At 41.1% G+C, this 17,916-nt stretch overlaps 1 protein-coding gene across 3 annotated transcripts in view; it reads left to right on the plus strand.

Annotated features, from left to right (window-relative positions):
* Positions 1 to 17,916, plus strand: part of pard3bb (par-3 family cell polarity regulator beta b) — a 205,779-nt gene that overhangs the window by 113,805 nt on the left and 74,058 nt on the right. For all 3 annotated transcript variants that reach the window (XM_041950832.1, XM_041950834.1, XM_041950833.1), the window contains 4 exons: positions 1,369 to 1,584; positions 4,924 to 5,146; positions 16,455 to 16,565; positions 17,004 to 17,387. In XM_041950832.1, the coding sequence (XP_041806766.1) occupies positions 1,369 to 1,584; positions 4,924 to 5,146; positions 16,455 to 16,565; positions 17,004 to 17,387 (934 nt within the window). The remainder of the gene's footprint in view (positions 1 to 1,368; positions 1,585 to 4,923; positions 5,147 to 16,454; positions 16,566 to 17,003; positions 17,388 to 17,916) is intronic.

Consider the following 17,916-nt stretch of genomic DNA (forward strand, 5'->3'; position numbering starts at 1 on the left):
ATCTTCCTCTCTTAGCAGCTGACTTACATTATGCATGTGCATACATTCAGCGTGTGTGTTATTACTCTTTGTGTGTTTGTGTGTGTTTTTGGTTAATGGTTGTTTAAATAGATGTGGAAGTCACATCAGCCCTTTCATCTCCTGCTTTTAGAAAAAAAAACACATAAGCACACACACACACACACACACACAATGAGCAGTGGTGTGTATAGGGAATCATTAGCTAAAGTGATGCAGGTTTAGCTATCATGAATCACAGTGGCATCATATCGACAAGCCAGAGCCAGTGAGGAATCCAAAATGTGTGTGTATGTGTGTGTGTAAGGATTACCAGTATTTTGAGCTGGCAGCGAGCCCAGCCTTCCTCCCTTCCGCCCCATTTTTCTCTGTCTTCCTCTCTGCCACCGCGGTGTTCCCTGGAGGAAACTTAATTTGCTCTCCTCCCGTCGTCGTTCCTCCTGTCCCGTTGCTCCGCATCTTGCCCACCGTCGTCTTGGGTGGCAGTCAGTGGCAAACCAAATTGGAGGCACACGTCACCTTCTCTGCCTCCTTTGTTTTACAATCAGCAATCCTCACAAGTGGTGGGAACGTCACAGTGGGCTTGAGGCTGAACTTGGTCCATCTTCAGCAGTCAGCATGTCATTAGCTTTGGCAGGGTTTCTGCAGCACGATAGCAACAATTGTGTGTGCTTAAAGGAGAACACGCAAAGTTCGGCACGCCTCGCCTTTTGTTTTTGTGAAGCTTCACAACTTATCTTGTCTTCTCTGGTGCGTCTGATCTTTACCTTACTCTCCCTTGAATACTTCCCACCATTCCTCTGTCTTCTCATCCGTTGCTCTCCCCTTCATCATCCTTTCTGCTGGATCCCTCCCTCCCTCAGTAATATCTCTCGCAGTATACTTGTGATGATGGATGGAGAACCAGTAACAGTGAAGCAGACCTCGCATCCATCACAAACTCAACAACAGCATAGTTAACTGCATCACTGTTTTTTTTTTTTCTTTTTTCCTGCCTCTGCTCTCCAGAGATCAGCCATGTCGCAGTCTTTCTGGCTCCCAGCCAGTGTCTCTCACAGGCTTTTTAAACCAATCACAGCAAGGCACAGCAGAGTAAACCTGTTTGACAGCCTGGTCAGACCTGGGCAGTATTTTTCATAGCCATTTTAGTAGAATTATAATGAAACTATTATCCAAAAGAAATGTATTTTTCCATAAAATATTGCTAATAAATGTAAATTCTTGTTGCTACTCTGAACTAATGTGCCATTACCACACCATACTAAGTCACCTGTGGTCCAACAAAATAAGCAGGCCGACAGAAACGTATCACATGTTGCCCTAATCTGTCTGTTATTCTGCCCTCCCCAGCTCCATCAACCCCAGTAGAACTCGGCCCGACTCTCGGCTTGAAGAAGTCCAGTTCGTTGGAGAGTCTCCAGACGGCCATGTCAGAGGTCAGCAGAAAAAACGAATTCCTCCCATTCCACCGTCCTCGCCAAAATATGGTCAGGGGGAGAGGCTGCAACGAGAGCTTCAGAGCAGCTATTGATAAATCCTACGATGGGCCACCTGAAGATGACGATGGTAAGGGATGAAGAGGGTCATTTGAGTGTGTGTTTTTTATAATATCACATCATACTCATATCATTATATCTTATCACATTTCTATGTATATATTACTCAGCCTGCAAATTATATTGATGGGGAGGAAACATGGAGGCAGCCAGGGAAGACAGGGTTCGTTGTGACTGCTGTTAAAGGCTAAATATCAAATATTGTAAGTGTCAAAACATACGAAGCAAAGCCCAACTGTTGTCTTACAATATGTGATTTCAATTGTGATCCGGACTTTAGCTTTAAATATTTATCCAGGAGCTAAATGGTAGCTGCCTGCTTTGTTTCACCGGAAGGTACGTTTCAATTCCCAGCTGTGTTATTAGCAGCAAACTCTTATCAGTCACCACCAGAGTAATGAGTCGGGCTGGTTCAGATCACTACGATCACACAGGATAGGACTAATAGGGCATGTCAACAGCACACACACGCCGTGGCCACATCTGTCACTATCTTTCTTAATGCTCAACACTTTGAGAGCTGCTGTTAATTGACAGAGAACAGCTCTCTGAAGCACACTAAAGGTCTGAGGCACTGTGTGTCTCTCCACATTCGTACACTTTTGCTTGCGCTTAAATCACGTTTCCAGCGTTGAATGTAAACTCTTATCGACTACTTTCTGTCCGTTTTTGAGTGGTAGATTAGCAGGAAGGCGAGCATTGCTAACATTTTGACAGTGTAAGTGCACAGTGAATATTCAGTCAGGGTTCTTGTGCAGCTGATGCATTGTGATAATACCACAGTGCTTCACAGTTTCCAGTGAATTCAGTTGTCAGGAGGACTATTCAACAGGCTTTGAGTCACTGGCTTTGATGTCTCATGTCAGCTGGGATGGATTATTGTGCAGAATAGCTGTTTGTCGTTCTCTGTCTTTTTTCACATGCTGCGCTACCGTCGCTTGTGTGTTACCTTACTTGTGTTTCTTATCTCTTCCTCTTTTTCTTTGTTTTGTACTTCTTGCGTCTCCTTCCTCACACACCACCCCTACAAGTGTTGGGAATCAGATTTTAACAAAACAAATCCATATTATTCTGGTTTGTGGTGAGTTCTATGCACGACATTGTAATGAAAACACAAGTAACTTGGCTTTTTTTAACATATGCTTGTGTTTAGCTCAGTAGAAGCAAAATTGTGGTGAATGGCTTAATATGATGCCACACGATTAAAATATCATGTCTAATAGTAGAACTGTTGGTCGCATGTCTTCTGACATTAAGTTTTTGGTAAATGACTAGTTACATGTTGCTGCAACCAACATCCAATTTTAACCAAACCGACCTTGATTTTCCCTGTGTGTCAGAATAAACTAGTGGTCTGCACATATTCTTGTTAAACACATGCAGGGTTTTCCTGCCTTTGCTGTTTGTTTTTAAAAACAAATTTAAGACAGAAAATAAAAGTGTTTGTGAATGAGGCTTGGTGTTTTTCATAAGTGATATTTAAACACCACAAATCTTTAAATATATAGTTCTTTTTTGCATTGACTGATTGATTTAGTTTACACTCACATACATGTTTATCTATCCTTGTGAGGACCCTAATTGACATAATACATTCCCTAGCCCCTTACTCTAACCATAGCCATCACCTAACCCTTAAAACCAAGTCTTAACCCTCAAACAGCCCTTTGAACATCTGTGTTAAAGTGAGCCCTAACTTTCTAAAAATGACCTCACTCCCAAGGTCTTAAGCTCAAAGATAGCAGTACAAGTACACACGCACACACGTTCACACTCAGAGTTTCTACAGTTGACCACTGTGAACTGACAAAAAGAACTTAAAAAAAGTAGTTATGGGGATATCTGCTGTGGTCATTTTCAATTATGAAATCCTTAAGGAAAGACTAACCAGATCCCTGGACCTGCACAAAGCCATGCACACACACGCACATGCAGAAACACACACACACAATTGCAATTCCATTCTGCTGCTAGACAGTCTTTGTAATTAAGGCTGAAGTGAATTTCCACACAAAGTTAAAAATCTCTATTGAAGGAACTAATTTGGTTTAGTTATCTCATAAAAATCTGACAAGTATTATGTGTGTATTCACGTGTGTGTGTGTGTGTGTGTGTTCACGTGTGTGAGGTACTTGAAATTCAAGGCCAGGCCTCCAGTCTGTCGAAGAAGTAATGAGGCATCACAGTTTTTGCTTTGAACATTTCTGCTTTCTTATTTCTAAGAGTTGATTAATTCACTGTAAAGTTAATAAATCTGCCATGGAGATGTGGAGTAGAGAAGGTTTGGCATCATGTTCCTCTGTGTATGTGGGCTGTTCATTTATGGGTATGTACACTTTTGTGCAGGCTTTGTTTGTATGTGCTTTGTTTGATGACCTGATATGTGGGCTTCACTGTATTGGATTTTGCAAATGTTAGTTGGTGTTACTGCTATAATGAGTCATTCAGGAGCATTAGCTTAATGCCTAAACTCCATGCTTATGCAGTGTGTGCACTGGACTCTTTGCAGAACTGACTTCTTCTTTATGTTAGCTTGAAGTTTAGAAGGACACAGATTCTTGCCACTACCGAAGACTCAGCATTATGTAAATACTAAATGATGATAAATTATCATAAATAATCTGATGTCCTCATTTGCATCAAACCGGCCAAAAAGGGGTTTACTTTGGACAAGTGTCTGCTAAATGAATGAATAGAAGCTATTCCTGGGATGTTTTGGAGTGTTAAATATTAGCCGTTGATTAAGCCCACAGTTAACATGGCAACATGGTAAATGCTGCTATCATTACTCATCACTGTCATTTGATGGTCTGTGATAAAAATGGTTGTTACCTGGTGAACACATGGCAACACAATGACATGAACTTCAACTTCAACATATGTTCTGATTTTCTGTTTACACCTTTCTTTTGTAATTTCATCTAAACTAGCACAGTAAAAACATTCCACCATCTCATCTATTGCTGTTTTCACTTCCTGCTCTTCATCTGAATTTAACATCACGTGACTGCAAACAAGCTGCTTAAGTTTCTTGATGTTTAATCAGGGTTTCAGTGATAAGTCTTTCGTCGTCTGGCTTTATCACTTCCATAAAGCATCTCATTGGTAATCCTATCTTAAAGAGTTTGTTACCTCAGCTTAATGTCAGGCTTCTAGCTATAGCTGTTGATCAGCTTGAGTCTCTTTGTGTCACCACAGGGTTTAATCGATTTAAATCTAACAAAATGATGGAAACGAAAACAGCCAAATGCAATTATTTTCTTTTAAAACTTTTTCTGCTCTGTTATCCCTTTTCCACGCAATAACTCCAATTCCCACCTTTCTCCTTTTCTTCTTGTGTTCCCTACAGATGATGGTTCAGAGCCGAGTTCGGGCCGGGACACCCCTGCAAGTAGTTCATCCCGCCAGGGAGCGGGGGATCGGATAGAGGAGAAAGGCAAAAAAGAAAAGAAAAAGAAAGCGAAAACAAAGAAGAAGGAAAAGAACAAGGGAAAAGGAAAAGAGAAAAAGAAAGCAGAGGAGCCTGAGGAGTCGGAGAAGAAGAGCAAGAAAATAGGCTTTGGCCTGCTGAGGTTAGTAACTGTGTGTGTGTGTGTGTGAGAGAGAAGTTTTTGTTTTTTAATCTCGGTCGGCTCTGATTTGCTGTGGTTCAGGAATTAGAGCGGGTCGTCCACTAATCAGAAGGTCGGTGGTTGCAGACTGCATGTCGAAATGTCCCCGGGCAAGATACTGAACCCTAAACTGTTCCCGATTTCTACGCCGAGAGTGTGTGCACGAACCGCGGGGTGCTTCAGATGGAAAACGCTGTAGTGCTGTCCATTTACCATTGGTGCATGTATTTGTGGTCATATGCCTTTTTGTGTGTGTGAGCTACTGATGCAGTACCAGGTGAAATCACTTTTACCCAGCATGTGTCTTTTTGAGATTAGGATGTAAGTGTGTGTTTGAGAGTAATTTAACACATATTCCTCTTTTTTGTACAATATATAGTTTCATATAGTCTTAATTTTCAGACTAGTTAGATAACCTGAGGTCATGAGGTCACAGTTTGTGTCACTGCAATAATTTTACAAAAATCATGTCTTAATTTAATGTCAGAAAATCAGATTAACGGAGCTCGTAAACCACAAGTAGAAATACATTTTTTCTGACAACAGGGGCACATGATTTAGCACAATCTCTGCACACCTCATGCATTCATACTATATCAGATAAACATGAACACTGAGGTCCTTTTTTCCCCTCATGAAACACTATCACATGCTCACAGGCACACAAAGACCACTCTAAGAGCAGTGCCCCAGTTTCCTTAAGAGGTGTGGAAAATTATCTGTTGGAACTATTTTATGTGATTAACTTAAACACTGTGTCTACCAGTGTGAATGGGGCATAGGTAGACACACAGCGTGAATGGGGCAAAGTGTTTCAATGTAAATACTTTCTACCTTAATGCCCACCTACCGTCAGGTTTTTTCACCATGTCTGTCGCTGGAAAGGGATTTCACATGACCGTTTTATAGATACAGATCCTAAGAAAAACACTTGCGTGCAATTTGATCTGCAAAATACAGGCTCAGCCTTTCAAAATACACTCACAAAAGCAATCTGTGTGAACCAGAACATAGAAAAACACTTCCAGATTTTATCACCATGATTAAATCTCAGAATTGCATGTTATTTAAAGTGAAATATTAGGCAATTAGACTAATATATACTAATTTTACTTCACTGACCAGGTTCAGTGCTTTCTTTGAAAGTCTCCACCTTTTTCTTCACCTCTTTTCCACCTTGTTTTCCTAACTTGAGTGTGCTTTCTCTCTCTCATAGCTATAGCATTTAGTCATGAGAAAGAGACGTTCTTATGGTAAGCAGAAATATTCCTTTTATGGTGTTTAAAAGCTGTCTTTGTCATGCAGTTGAGTGTGTAAATGCCTCTTAATACCTTGATAGGAGAATGGATGGAAATAGGTATGGAATGTCTATTGTACAGCATGTTCCTTCATTCTTTATCCACTCATTATTTTTTTGTAGTTTTAGCTCAATGTCAGACCAACCTGCCTGCTTAAGTATCAGCCTCCATCTTTTTCAGTTCCTCCTGCTGTGCAAGCCCTTTAGCCATTTCAACCCATCATTGCACAGTATACAACTTTGAGTTTCATTAAATGGCCTTTGCAGTCCTTATTTTTCACATAATATTTAGCTTATAATGCACTTCTTCAAGTCCAAAGGAAAAAGAGACCCCTGTAGTTAAAGCTTGATAAAGGGCCAGTTCACACAAATCTTAAAAGACTGGCATAGACCTCATTAGCAGTATGTTAAATTAAAACTGTTGTCTTCAATTGATAAAAATAATAGTGAATACCTTCGATAGCAAGGTCTGTGGATTTTGTTCCATCTGAAGTGTTTCCACAGACTTTGTTGTTGATCCTTTTTCAAATAAATTTCTTGCCATATGACATACAGCTATTAACATTAATCTGACAGCAGTTTAACATGTTTGTCTCATGTCTGAATAAATTCCCTGGCCACGTTTACATGGAAACCACGACTGTAATCCAAGTATTTTGGACCCTGTAACATTTCCTTGTCACTTTCAACATGACACAAGTCTGAATTGAATGCTGCAGGTTAACATAAATGCTGGAGCAGCTGAAACACACAAAAAGTGAAATATGCATCTTCTAAGATCACTCTAATGAATTTAAATGTGTCCTGAAGGAGCCAGCATGAAGTTGTTGAGGAGATTCTCCTCAAAAACCTCTTCTATAAATTCCTTCAGGATGTGCCAGGACAGAAGAGATAAAAAAAAAAAAAAAAAAAAAAAACCTTGCACAACCTGACTAACAGTCTCTCCATGTATTTACAAAGTTGCTGCCAAGTATGTGCCTGAATGAATGAATGTCAGAATCCCACCTTAACGTTCTGTCGCTCAGTGCTCGTACACTGTTGGATATTATAAAACGTAAGCCGAATTCACTCTATACTAACATGAGGTGATCATAATGATATGAAAATGTGTCAGTTAATTCACTATGAGGAGCGGGAGTTAGCGTCCCTTGTGCTCTCTATGGTCATTAAGCCTCCAACAGCAAAATAAGTTGTAAAGTCAACAAACACTGCAGTGTTTTTCACCATTATTACTTATTTCAACATAATTCACAGATACAGTACAGATACTCTGTGCCTCTGAGCTTTAGATGCATTTTATTATCATTTTATTATGCCAAAATTATGCTTGTTTTGTAATAAGAAATATGAGAAGGCAAAATCCCTCATGACAGTGAAACACAATCATAGATTCATACTGTTCTGGTGTGGATTTTGACCCGTTCTTGCTCTCTGTGGTCTTGTCATTTTATGTTTTTTAGCTGTTAATATGGACGAATGTGCAAGATACGTATAACCAATGGATCATTGCTGGCACAATGTAATATATTCCTACAAATTCACAGATTACACACCTGAGGATCTCCATCATTCCTTCTCCGCCTCTGTCTTTCCCATGGTCCTCTCTCTTTTACAGCTCCAAGTTAATCCATGACACACCTAAAGATAGGGGTTTTTTTTCCCACCTTTGTCACCCCCTCGCGCTCTCTTACCATCTTACCAATGTTCTAAGTGCTTCAGACGTCAGGGAAGGTTGCGCCCAATCCCTTCTTTCGGACTTCATCCAGCTCTCTTCCACTGTTCCTTTTGATAATGGTCTCGACAGCCTGTGCAGCGCAGTCTGAGAACATCGTTAAATCTGCTTCTCTCTATGCATCCAGCCCTCCATCCATCCTTTCGTCTAACCACCAATACCCCATCTCGTCTTGCCTTAAGTGCCTAAAGAAACCATATAATACCACCCAAGGATAAATTGACCTTTCCACTGCACCCATCTCTCATCGCGGTAAGAGGGCCTTGATTAGAGCCCAGCGATAATTTCACCTTTTCTCTCCTTCCCCTCTTTCTTGCCATATTTCTGAAACCTCCCTCCACCCGTAATCTTCCCATCATTCCAATTTTTCCTCTCAGTCTGCTCCCTCCAGTTCCAACTCCCTATCTGCATTTGATTGCATATAATGGTGGTAGACTGAGAAGGCAAATTGGTGCTATTCAGTGCAGTTCCATCTAGGCTGAGCTGCTGATTTGTCACATTCATCTAAGGCCAGCTTTGATTGGCCTAATGGTCTGGAGGAGAGGTGGTATGAGATACTCAACCTTACTCTGGTTTTGCAGTAGTAAATGTGAATGTTTATCATTGGCTGGTTCATATATTTGACAGACAAGATCTCTTTACCAAATACTGCTTTATGTTTCCATCCACGCATCATCTGCAAAGCTGCACTTTTATATTATTGCTATCATGTTCCAAGAGTAAATTTATCTCTTAATGTAATGTAGAACTCAGTTCACTATTTTTTTTTTCAAATTAAACTGTAATTACCAAAATGCCTGGATTACAACTTCTTCACATTAATGAATAGAGGTGTAGAAAGCTTTAATGTAATTACTGTAATGTTTCATTCACGTTGTTAACCCAGACGTTAAAATCAGACTCTGGATATTTGTTTGAAATGCCCTTTAAAGCGGACAGCTGGCTCTGTCATCACAACTGCTGCCACCTGCCAATCAGATATGCCAATCATCTTTGTGTGTGTGTGTGTGTGTGTGTGTGTGTGTGTAAGTAAGTGCACGGTGGTAACCATCCCACCATCATGAATATTCATGTGCCGATAAAACAAGATTGGTCACACAGTCAGTCAGTTGGCACAAGGTTGCTGTAAATTTTCCTCGGACGCTGTGTGTGTGTGTGTGTGTGTGTTTGTGTGTCTGTGTGTGTGTGTGTGTGTCTGTGTGTTTGTGTGTCTGTGCGTGTGCATTTCCAAATTGTCCTGCAGTTGTGTGACCCTTTGTGGTTCTTCTCTGATCTGTGGATTCTTTCTTCCTGCTCAAACCATTAAAGTTCATACTAACATCAAATTTGGCACCCTATGAACATTCATATTGCGTGGTGGTTCCCCAAGCTGTGCGCACGTTTGTGCGTGCGTGTGTGTGAGTGAGGGTGTGTGTGTGTGTGTGTGTGGTTGTGAAAGAGAGAAGGAGGGAGAGAAACAGCCTGTACAAATGAAAATATGGAAATCTATTACGTGAGACTGGGAATGTACAAGATCTACCAGATCCAGAGAGGGCCTGGTGCTGCTGTTGCCAGTGCATCATGTTTTTGTGATTGTTGATTTGTGTACGTGTGCATGCTGTTCATTTTCAGACTGAAAATGGTGTGAATTTATGAGAATCTATGATAATGAATGCATGGTTGCCTGTTTGGTTGTAATTGCGCATTGCTGTACTCACCTCTATCTGGCCTTCGTTGCTATGCGTGCGTGTTTTTGCATGTGCGTGTATGTTTGCTATTGGCTGAATAATCTACATTCGTCACAAAATGTTTTTCAGAAGGTATGTTCACTGTAGCAAAACTTAAAACTCAAAGAGTGTGAACAGGAAAAAGCAAAAGACTTAAAATCAGACCACCATCCCCCTCTTTGGGCATGAAGTCTGCTCCCTTTTTTTTTTTTTACCTCTCATTGATGCCTTTAATTACACTCTCCTCCATATGTGCAACTTTTTCCTTCTTTCTCTCTCCAGTTGATCGTAATGTGGCGCCTCTGTTAGACTTAAAGTGCTCCTTCATTGTGATTGTTAGCCCATCTCAACAATGTGGTGCTCTTACTGGCCATTGCTAAATAGCTAGGATTTTTTTCTTCCCTTAATTCAAAGAACAACAATTATCATCATAATAAGGCTTGCAGCATTTAAACAGTATAAGCAGCACCATTTAGCAGCAAGTGGACATAAGAAATCAAGTCAACTGATAATTAAAAAATATTAATTCCAGAAAAAGTTAAATAAGGAAAAACTAAATAGCCAGAGGTATGTGCTTTTCATATAGCCTACAAGAGACTACTGTCGGTCCAGGGTTTTCACATAGCTTAAACACTGTTCCCAGATAAGCATCTGGTGCATTTCATAGCTCTTTGATTAGCTAGCATATCAGCTATGTCTGCTTTTCAGCAACATACCAGAGAAACAACATGGTGAGGTTTTGGTAAATGCAATGCGAAATTTATGAAAGAAGGCTGTTTCAAGTTCTTTATGCAGGAAAAAGCCTTGTCTTTTGACCAAACATTGCCTGTCATTGTTTCATAATTAGACAGCACATGCTTGAAAGTGGGGAAAGGCCCACCAGCTGCCAATCAAACATCATGACAGGAAGTCATTGGAGTGTCACGGACTTATGTCATGCCTGCCAATCATCTGTGTGTGTGTGTGTGTGTGTGTGTGTGTGTGTGTGTGTGTGTGTGTGCGCGCGCAACTAACACAGTGTCTGTCTGCTTGCATGTATCTATGTTTGCGTGCATGCGTGAGTGCTTGTTATTGCAGCGCACTTGTCAATCATCCATTCCCTCAGGGATCCATTTGCCAATGATAGCAAAGGGAGGCGTGTCTATGGAGTGGCAGAGGGAGGGAGCGAGAGAAGAGCAGAAGAATAGAAAGAATAGGTGAAGTGAGAGTCACAGATGTTTGCACTGGTTTTCTGCTCATTTGTCAGTGGCTTTTCTCCTTATGGACCATTCAGAAGCACAAGTGTGGAACAGCCCCCCTGAACACTCACTGTTCATCATTTTTTTTGTGTGTGTGTGTTTGTGTGTGTGCGTGTGAGTGCATGATGCAGGTTAAATTGTGGGTTGAGGTTGGGTGTCGTCTTGGGTGACGAACAAAACTTCCCAAAGTGTTCATGTTTGGGGTATTAAGCATGGAGAGAAAAATTCAATGGGGGCTCAGAAAAATAAATAAATCTTTCAGCAGTTAGGATTCCATTTTCATCTGTTCTTCTGTTCTCATCCTTGGGCTGCCATCAGTAAGTCCTTTCTAGCGCTTTCTGGTCAAGTCGAGTAACCACACAGTTTTTTAAGCCCATGGCACACCAGTCAAACATTCTCCAACAAACACAGATGTTTGTTTGGGGTGTCATGGCTGTCTGTCCTTGTTTGGGATTGTTTGGAGATGTTTGGTCAGATTTGACATGTGAAGTCCTTGTTTGATGATGTTTAGCCAGTTTGCCATGCTTTCAAATAGATAGTTACATGTATAGTACACGTATCCATAGCAACACAGCTCGCGAACGTCCAGTATCAGTGGTAAACTCACTGGACCAGCAGTGTATTTGTTCTGGTTGTTTGTATATTGTTGTTTGGACCTTGGACAGAGAGGAACTCTTGGTAGAGCTGTGGGAATGAAAAAGAAATGATGTGTCATCTCAGCAATTTTCCAATCAAAATAACAAGATGAAATCAGTTAAAGAGATTACTGGAAAACTTCTGCTAAATAGAGTAGCTTACCATTAGTTACTTGAACTGTGAGCTGTACAAGATTGTTGCAGCCTAAATAAGCTAATGACAAAGACGCTGCAAATAATGGCTGACAGGGATGCAGCGCGACTGGAGAGAAGATTACAAAACCAGCTCTGTCTTTATTTTCCAGCAAAGATTAAAAGCTCCCTTGCATTGTCTTCTTAATAACCACTGCTTGCTCAAAATTTTCTTCTTGTGTGTCTGACGACATCTTGCCACTTTTAAACACAATAGAAGGAAGAGTGTCTCTAAACTACAGTAGATATAATTTTCCCTCAGAATTTAAGGTCTTTTTTGAAGTCAACTGTTTAACCGGTTCAGTCAGGGGCATGCGGTGTGATGCAGTAGAAGAAAAGTCCTATTTAAGACAAACAAGCTTGTGGTTTGTCATAGCCCACAACTGTCTGGCAAACTGAACTAAACACAACATGGCACAGCAGTCAGGCACATTCAGTCTTTGTGCAGCGATGGCGTATGCAGAAACGTTTTTGACATTTTTTAACTTGCACTATTAAATGAAGCTGAATTTAAAAGTTTGTTCAAGGATACTGGAATTATGTGGATATATTATGTGCAATAAATTTTGTGGTTGTACATATTGTTTACTTACAACTGTTTGGTAGCGCAATAAAATCAGCCATGAAGAGAAACAATAATTCGCAAAGAATTCGGACATCAGAATTGAGTGATTGAATGATTTTTTTTTTCATCCTACCTTTTCCTACACAGATGGAGGCTCTAAGAAAGCTGTCCATATATTTCTGATGAAATCTTTCTTGCATACACATGCAAATGAGTAGCCATACACTTTCCATACAGATTGTGGTGTTAGGTCATGAATATGTATGAGTTGTCGTCCTGTTCCCTCTAATGATAGAACAAGAGGTAATTTATTCATCCTAACTGGCTGCTGATCAGCTGTTCTTACCCTGATATCGCTTGTGAAATTGTGCTCAAGCCATCATGTCGCAACTTGTCGAAACATGTTCTTGACGTGTGCACGCACGTGTGCATGCAGATTTCTAACCTTTTTATTTCTTCCATGTCACATGTGCCTTTCCATTTTCCACTTTTTGGTAACTCATTATAGAAAGAAAAACACACACACACACACACTTTCTTGTTTAATTATTGTATGTCTATGGCCTCCATTATGCTCTTATGCTTTATATCCTCTTCAGTTCTGTCCATGTGTATGTATGTGTATGAGTGCATCCATGCATGTTGCCTCCCACTGTAGCCCAGTAATAATAATATCAAGAGGGACTGGAGAGAGAGAGTAGGCCTAATTAAGCAGTGGGTGTCCATTATCTGAGTACATCTTCCTCTTCCCTCCATACCTCCCTCACTTTTCATGTCTCTTCCATTTGCTGATAAATGTTGGTACATTGAACAAAGTTACAGATGGTTGCTTGTTTATTGTAATCATCCCTATTCATCTCAAGTATGAAACTTGACCTCATGTAGAAAACGCCTTCATAGATGAACACAGGGATGCAAGGAGGGAGAGAAGGAAGGAAGGTATGGCCAAATGATGGAAAATGAAGAAATATAGTCAGTCCAGAAGCCTTACAACACATAATGCATAGATGCATCTTAAGCTATATACAGTATTTTGGCTGATGCCCCGTAGTTCTTCAAAATACTTAACACTCAAAATTGGGTGAAACTCCACATTTCAGTGCCTTTAACCAGGTTTTAAAAGCAGTGCCACTATGTAAACTACTTTAACTCCCTGTTTTTGTGATTATGTTCTAAAGGTAGCAGACTGGAGATGATCTAGAGGCTAAATTGTTTCTATTACTTCTTTTTGTCACTGCGGATGTAGTGATCTGTGGTTGAAATAACACTTTTTTGTGTACCTTGTTACTTTGCAGTATCTAGCTCTGTTCCTTCATTTGTTCAACACCATCATATATTGCTGTTGGGCAGAGTCTCTGAGGTCAGTATGGAGAATTAAAAAGCCGAACACTTGCATTAATCTTATTGTGGACAGGTGGACAAGTACAGTTGTTTAGTCAAGAGCCTCATCCTTCCCCTCATAAATAAAGGCAGCTTATGGCCTCTCCACGATGACGTGTTTGATTGCTTCATTTCTCATAACATTTTACAGAGAAGGTTTTAAGAAGCACCCAATGTCCCTATAGTCCAGTAGAGGCCCTGGAAGTGGCATTTGGAAACAGTTGAGGCTGTCTGTCATACATCTCTCACGTGTCAGGTTTTGTGTTATCTGTCTCCACCCATCAACGTTATCCCTTTTAATATATGTGTTTTGCGTATGGGCTCTTCTCTGTAAGCTCACTTGACAGTGATGAGTGTGTAAGGTTAGGTTTTAAGATAATTTGAGTTGCAAGTAATACAACGTGTATGAAACCCAGCCTTATCCCCTGCTTCTCTTTCCTCTTTTCATTTTCTGTTGAAAAGCTGTGGCGAGAGAGGAAACAGGGATGACAGCATAGACGAGAGGAGAGGAGGGGATGGGAGAGGTTAAGTGCTGTGAGAGAAGTGTTTGATACCAAGGGGCAAGATGAAGGGGTGACGGCGAGGTAAGCTATGGATAGAAAGAAACTGAAATGAGGGTAATGAGAGAAAAGAAGGAGAGTGCTGAGGTAAAAAAAAAAAAAGGAGGAAAATGTAAAAAGGAATGGAGGTGAAAGAGGGGTAAGTGAGGAGAAGAGAGAGAGAGTTGAAGGAAAGGGTAAGCCTCTAACTCTGTAGGTAGCAGTAATTAGAGCAAGGCCTGTCCCCTGTGAGGCAGATACACACTCACAGTGTTAATGCAGACACAGTTATAGCCTTTCATTGCCCATTGAGCCCCCTCTGTGGGCGGTGAATAGGTTTCTTTACCCCCTAGTCCACATTAAGCATTTCAAAGAAACATATTAATTCAGCCAACTCAACTTTTTCTTCTTTTTTTTTTAATACTACAGCAATGCACAAGCTGAACTACAAATAGTCACGTGCAAAATCACACACTGCAATATGATGATCATGAATGTTAAATAATGCACAAGCAGGTATAGTGATACTTCAAAAGCAGCAGCGGAAGTGGAGACAAAAGAATAATACATCAATAAATTCACTAGATAAATAAAACATAAGGCGTGTTATAAGGTCACAGTTTGCGTGTTCGAGATATTAACTATTTAGCAGGTTTGACTGGCTCAATTAACCATATCCAGCTCACTGTAGTAGCTGCTGGGGTGTAAAGTATAATGAGCAGAGAGCTTTTTGCATGTGAGCATGCCTCTGAATGGCTCTTGATGACTAAACATCAATCAGACCTTTGTCAGCATAACAGCTGCCTTAAGTCCTGTTCTTGAAATAAGAAGAAAAAGGACAAAACAATATGGTTTAATCCAGCGTTCACTGCAAGTTATTACATCTTTCACACAGTGTATCTCCATACACTGATGATTTGTCCAAATGTCGTACAGGTTCCTCTCATTTCATTCGCTAGCACGTGCCAGCGTGTCCTCAGAGTCTGAAGCCATCATTGCTCGTTCGCATTCAGTTATGAGCTTCAGTCAGGTGTGTGTATTTGTGTGTGTGTGTGTGTGTGTGTGATTCATGGTCTTCTCCAGGTAACGATCCGTCTAGTGTCCAGTAGTGCTGAGTGTGCTGTTGGTGCTGACCACACTCAAACTGTATTGACTGGTGCGGTTTGAGTATTGATATGTGGCCACTTAAAACGGGCCTCTAAATTGCGTGTATGCCATCTTTTAATTTAGATTAGGCACCATAGAGTACAAACTCACAGTGTTTAGCAATAGCTTTACACGTAGCCTCCCTCTTATCTCATTTCTTGAAGTGCTCATATTCTATTTATTGTTCTCTGCATGACACTAGCCTCCACATACTTATAGCCCTGTATAGCCACTCCACGTTTGTTTGTACAAACAGTACATAATTTATGCCTATTTTAATACATGTTTCCTGTTTATTGTATGTTAAACTTCTTGTAAGAATGACAATAAGAGACAGAGAGGGCAGAAAACAGTGAAACTTTGGGAGCATTTTAATGTTTTAATGTCACTTCACTATTACGGTAGCAAAAGTTTAGCGTTAGCATCAGTGCAGGCTGAGCGCTATGGCAGCTGCTCACATGGATCAGTATCTACTATTACCACTTTTAAAAGTCATGCCATTTAGAAGCTGAAGCGAGAGGTTGAGTGTTATTTACCTTTGTTTTTGTTTGTTTGTGAGTGAGTGCTTAGAGTCTATTGGTCTTGACACGGAGTCACAGGCCGTGCCAGAAGCTCTCGCACTGAATAACACATTGTGTGTATATGCGTCCACGTCTCTGTGCATGTCCACAATTTCAGCCATATGTGTTAATGTGGCGTTTGTTCCTCGTCTGTTTCCACAGCACCACATCCTGCTGAAGTCTGTTGAAATCCCCATACAGAGTTAATATATTGCGTTTTTCTCTAAATGTTGTAATTGTTTCTGACGTCTGTCTGCATCGCTGCCTCTCTCTGTCCAGATTCGGGAAGAAAAAAGAAGAGAAGAAGGAGGCAAAAGCAGCTCTGCAGCGACAGAAGTCGGACATTCTGAGTGATCATGAGCTCGAGAGGATGAAAGATGAGAGGGAAAGGTGGGGAGCTTTCTGGAGATTAAATGGTTCTGATTTTCTGTGCTTTAAATTTGCTGACATACAGACTCAGATAGTGTGTATATTCAGTTTGCTTGTCTTTTCTCATTGAGAAAAAATGTGCAACCATCTTTTGTTTTCCTCCTTTCTTGCAGATGAGTGTTCATTTATCATTCTCGTGGAACTCATTGAAACCACTTCATTACATCTCTGCCATTCCTTTCCTTTATTGCGTCTCATTCTCTCCATTCTCTATCCCTCTCTACTCCATGCTTATCATTCCTGAGCTCTTTACCAATGCCTTGCTTTTGTGTGGTTTCTTTAGAGACATTTCTTTGCGGTAGCTCTTGCAATTCACTCATCATTAGCCCACTCATCAAAATCATCAGTGTTTCAATAGTATCTCAAGATTTCTTAATTGGCTCTCCATCTGCCTGTCAGAATCGAGGCAGGGCACCCTGAGCTGCGAGAGCACCGGCCCAGAGATCAGCAAGGTGGCGGCAGCGGCGGCGGCTCTGCATATCCAGACGTTGAGGATGATGACGCAGACCCCAACTATGCCCGTATACAGTCCTTCAGGGACCGAAATATGAGTTCAATGCCGCAACCACTGCCTCAGTCACCTCCCTACAGTACAATTCAGCATGCCCATGCCCGCACCCCTTCCCCCCAAGGCCCGTCTGCCTTTCCAGGCCATGGAAGTCATGGTAACAACCCCGTAGCCAACCCTGATGATGACCCCCTTGATAGGCTGTATGCCAAGGTCAATAAACCAAGGGGAGCTGGAACTACATCTCCTCCTGTGTCTGCGACTGGCAATGACAGGTAAGGCACCATGAGCCTCTCTGACCGCTAGTTATTAGTGTTTGACAGCACAGTGGCAGAATTTGTGCAATTTGTCTTAAATTAAATTTTACCATATAAAAGCTTTCATTAATTGTTTCATCTGTCTTTTTGAGACCTGTGGATAAACCTGGGCCCCCTTCCTGGAGCTTAGCTGGGGGGACGCTCCCAGGTTCCTCTCTGCGCCTTTCCTCTCCCATCTTCAGTTGCACAGGGCAATATTATCTTGCTGATGCTTCATATTTCTCGCTCTCTTTTCCCCTCACCTGTCTAAATCAGGTTTATGTGCCACAAGCCTGCGTGTGTGTGTGTGTTTGGGAGCAACAGAGAGCTAGAGACAGACAAAAAAAGAAAGATTGGGTTGTTTGTGCTTGCTTTGAGCTTCAGTGTGAGCACTTGTGTACTCACATACCCACTGACATACATTTTGTGTGTGTGTGTGTGTGTGTGTTGTGTTGTGTTGTGTTGTGTTGTGTTGTGTTGTGTTGTGTTGTGTGCATCCCAGCAAAAA

Source organism: Chelmon rostratus, chromosome 13 (assembly GCF_017976325.1).
Source record: "Chelmon rostratus isolate fCheRos1 chromosome 13, fCheRos1.pri, whole genome shotgun sequence".
Taxonomy (NCBI): Eukaryota; Metazoa; Chordata; class Actinopteri; order Chaetodontiformes; family Chaetodontidae; genus Chelmon; species Chelmon rostratus.